The sequence below is a fragment of the Rhododendron vialii genome, chromosome 5a, assembly GCF_030253575.1.
Source record: "Rhododendron vialii isolate Sample 1 chromosome 5a, ASM3025357v1".
NCBI classification, from domain to species: Eukaryota; Viridiplantae; Streptophyta; class Magnoliopsida; order Ericales; family Ericaceae; genus Rhododendron; species Rhododendron vialii.
The window spans coordinates 18,700,126-18,703,360 of NC_080561.1; the positions used below are offsets into that span (position 1 = coordinate 18,700,126).

Consider the following 3,235-nt stretch of genomic DNA (forward strand, 5'->3'; position numbering starts at 1 on the left):
GAAATTGGACAGATGGATCGTCGCTGATTTGAAATTGGACGGATGAGTGCTCTGACCGTGAACACCGTTAAAAACTGTTTTGGTGTCATAATGATGAACCACAGGCCTTCGAGGAAAGACCGGGCCTGTTCAGAGGCTGGATGGGGCCTGGAGGCCCAATGGATCGTCGCGCGACGGAATCACTTCGTTGCGTGAGGGAGGTCTAACAGGGCTTGGACCTATGAACGGCCCAGACCCGGCCCATGCCTGCTTTCTTTCCCTTTTCTTCCCAGGGACGCTACAGAAACTGATATTCAGCGGTTTCAAAAATTTCAAACTCCTCTCAACTCTCAAACTCTCCAAATCTCAACTCAACCCTTGTTTTCTTCACGAAACCAACAAACCCACGCATGTGTGAACATCCATGGCGGAACACGACAATGGTGGCAGTGGAGGAAAGGTTCTTGATCGTCCAGAGGATGTGGGAGGGCCAATGGAAGTCGAAACGGCGGATCAACAGCCGGCGGAGCCCACCCTGGGTGTCGGTGTTGCGGTAGCAGGCGGTGGTGATGGCGTTCAGGGCCACGAGCAGGAGGTGGGTGGCGTCGACGAGCATCGCGCGACGGAGCCATATCCTCGCGTGACGGAGGAAGCTGGGGCCGTGAGCTCTGGAGTCAAACCATTAGACCCGAGCGTGGCCGTGAGTGGTTCGGTGGTTATTGGTGGTAGTTCCGAAGGTGCGGGCAGCAGAGGTGCCGATGGTAGGGATGCCGGGCCGAGTGAGATTCCACCGAGGGATCCGGCGAAGGGCAAGGGCGTAGTGGCCGAGGAGGAGGAGACCACCGGGGTTCCTGAGGAGGAGGTGCTATTCCGGCCAGCAGTGACGTCGTCAGGCCATAGACCGATCACAAGACAGGATCTCGCAGAGTTTTTGAGCGACGAGAGATTAGCCCGACTCCTCGAGGAGGATCCCATGATCAAGGCTGCCGTGTTAGAGGCTCGAGAAGAGCGAGAGCGGGAGATAGCCGCCTCAGAGGTCGCGGCGAGGGCCGAGAGGGTGAGAGCCGCTGAGGAGGAGGGTCTGAGGGACGCAGAGATTGAGGAGAGGATTGGAGCCAGGGTACATGGGCCTAAGGTGACAGCAGTGTCTGAGGCGGAGAGTTTGACTCATGCTCCATTTTCAGCAGAGGGGTACAAGCCACCTGTTCCACATTTGTTTGTACCATCGGGTCTTGCAACGTACAGGCCACGGCAGGCGGAGTACGACCCCGATCTCGTTCTGATAGACCCCGATACCCATATTTCGAGCAACTGGGCTGAGGTAAATTTTTGAGAATCCCTCATTTCCTTTTGTGATTGCAAATTTAAATATAATGTATGTGCCCAAATACCGAGAGGTGTAGAGTAAGCCTCTGAAGTAGATTCGAATGGCGATACCATAGTTTCACGTTGAATGCCATGCATGAGACATAATAACTTGAACCAACCATCTACTGCCAGGTTACATTGATTACCTAGAACTTAAGGATGAAAGCTTTACATGCTAATATATCTCTTGTTGCTTATTTCTGTGTCTAATGCAGGAGAGAGCAAGGCAGAGAGACATTCGAGGTTTTGGGGGTGCATGCAGCTCTTTGGCGTTGTACCAGGGTTTGCCTGAGAGGGTGAGACAGTTGGTGGATGAGGCAGGCTTCGGGGAGTTCATACAGACCCTTACCCCGGTTAGAAATGACCATGCTGTCCTGGTTGCACTTACAGAGAGGTGGAAAGACACCACCAACACCTTCCACCTACCGCTCGGGGAGATGACAGTGACGCCTACTGACTTTGCGGCGATCACCGGCTTGAGGGTTGGGGGTGATCCTATCCCGTTTGATTCGGGCATTCAGGAGGACGAGGCAGCCTTGGAATGGTTCTTGGGAGAGGTGCCCAAGGTTGAGGAGGGGATGGCAAGATATGGACAGTTTACCAGATACCTCACAAAGGAGGTGGCGACCGAGCAGGAGGCGGAGCAAATGGCCCGGGCGTACCTGTTGTACCTTTTTGGTGCTACCCTGTACCCGAATAGGCGTAGCAAGGTCCACCTATCGTACTTGCCTGCACTGAGAGAACTGAGGACAGCCTCACGCTTTGACTGGGGAGGAGCTGCACTTGGCGCAGCTTATGGCTTTATGGGGGACTCGTCGAGGACAGAGATGAGCACTGCTGGGTACTGGCAGATTTGGGAGGTATGATTATAATAGAGTAAAGCACATTTCCAATGTACACTTATCTATTTGAATATATAACCTGCTCAATAATATTTCTGCGTTGTACTAACGATTTGATCTCTCGATAACTGTGCAGCTCTGGGCCTATGAGGTTTTGAACATGTGTCGTCCAGTGACGAAGAGCCTAGACTTGGGGATCCTCCCGCGTGCTCATATCTGGAGCAAGAAGAACATGGGAGAGAAGAGAGGGAGAGGTGACCTGAATGGCTTCAGGATATACCTAGACGAGCTCCGACCCTCACAGGTATGACATGACTTTATCAAACGGAAATATGCATCCCTTTTTATTGCTTTAATGCTGTCGCTGACCGATACTTGCATTGCTTGCTTGTGCAGGTAGAGTGGGATCCTTGGAGGGTGGCAAAGCTAGAGCCTGAATACCTGGCCAGGAGCAGGGTTGTGACAGCGAGCAGAGTGCTGCTCGAGTCGGCCTTTGGTTGGCAGTGGTACTTGGGTGACTGAGTGACACGCCAGTCACTTGACTATGCAGGGTTCCAGGTGCCCGGACCGCTTCCACCACGGGCCTCACACACAGGGGAGTACACGCTGGCCGAGTTAGAGATTTTCACACGGCCTGACACCAACTTGACACGCTACCTGCGTCCCAGCATGGACTATTCGGTTTACCAGAGAGAGCGCTTAGCGGGGCCGCTGAGAGTGCGAGAGTTCAGGGAGGTCCAGAGTCAGGCTCGTGGAGCTGCTGAGGACAGGAGAGCCATTACTGAGAGGCAGAGTAGTGGTGAGAGTCGCGTGAGACGGGGTCCGAGTGAACCTGTGAGAGGGGGGCCACCAGAGTTGACGTGGCAGATAGCAATGGTGGACTCTCAGGGCAATCCAGCTGAGCTACACCTAGCCCCTGCCAGAGTTGAGCCAGCGCTTGTTACTGTGCCGGTAAGACATTGTAGCCTTCATTATTGTACTTCCATAAAACCTTGAAACATTGCCCAATTGCTGATGTTCAAATTATTCTTGCAGGTGCCCAGTGA

At 53.5% G+C, this 3,235-nt stretch overlaps 1 protein-coding gene across 1 annotated transcript; it reads left to right on the forward strand.

Annotated features, from left to right (window-relative positions):
* The first annotated feature begins 403 nt into the window (after nt 1-403).
* On the forward strand, nt 404-3,028 carry LOC131327663 (protein MAIN-LIKE 1-like). Its single transcript, XM_058360808.1, has 5 exons — nt 404-758; nt 858-1,300; nt 1,563-2,207; nt 2,326-2,493; nt 2,586-3,028. The coding sequence occupies exons 1-5, from the start codon at nt 404-406 to the stop codon at nt 2,709-2,711; spliced, it is 1,737 nt and encodes a 578-aa protein (XP_058216791.1). The 3' UTR covers nt 2,712-3,028.
* Nucleotides 3,029-3,235: the final 207 nt, after the last annotated feature.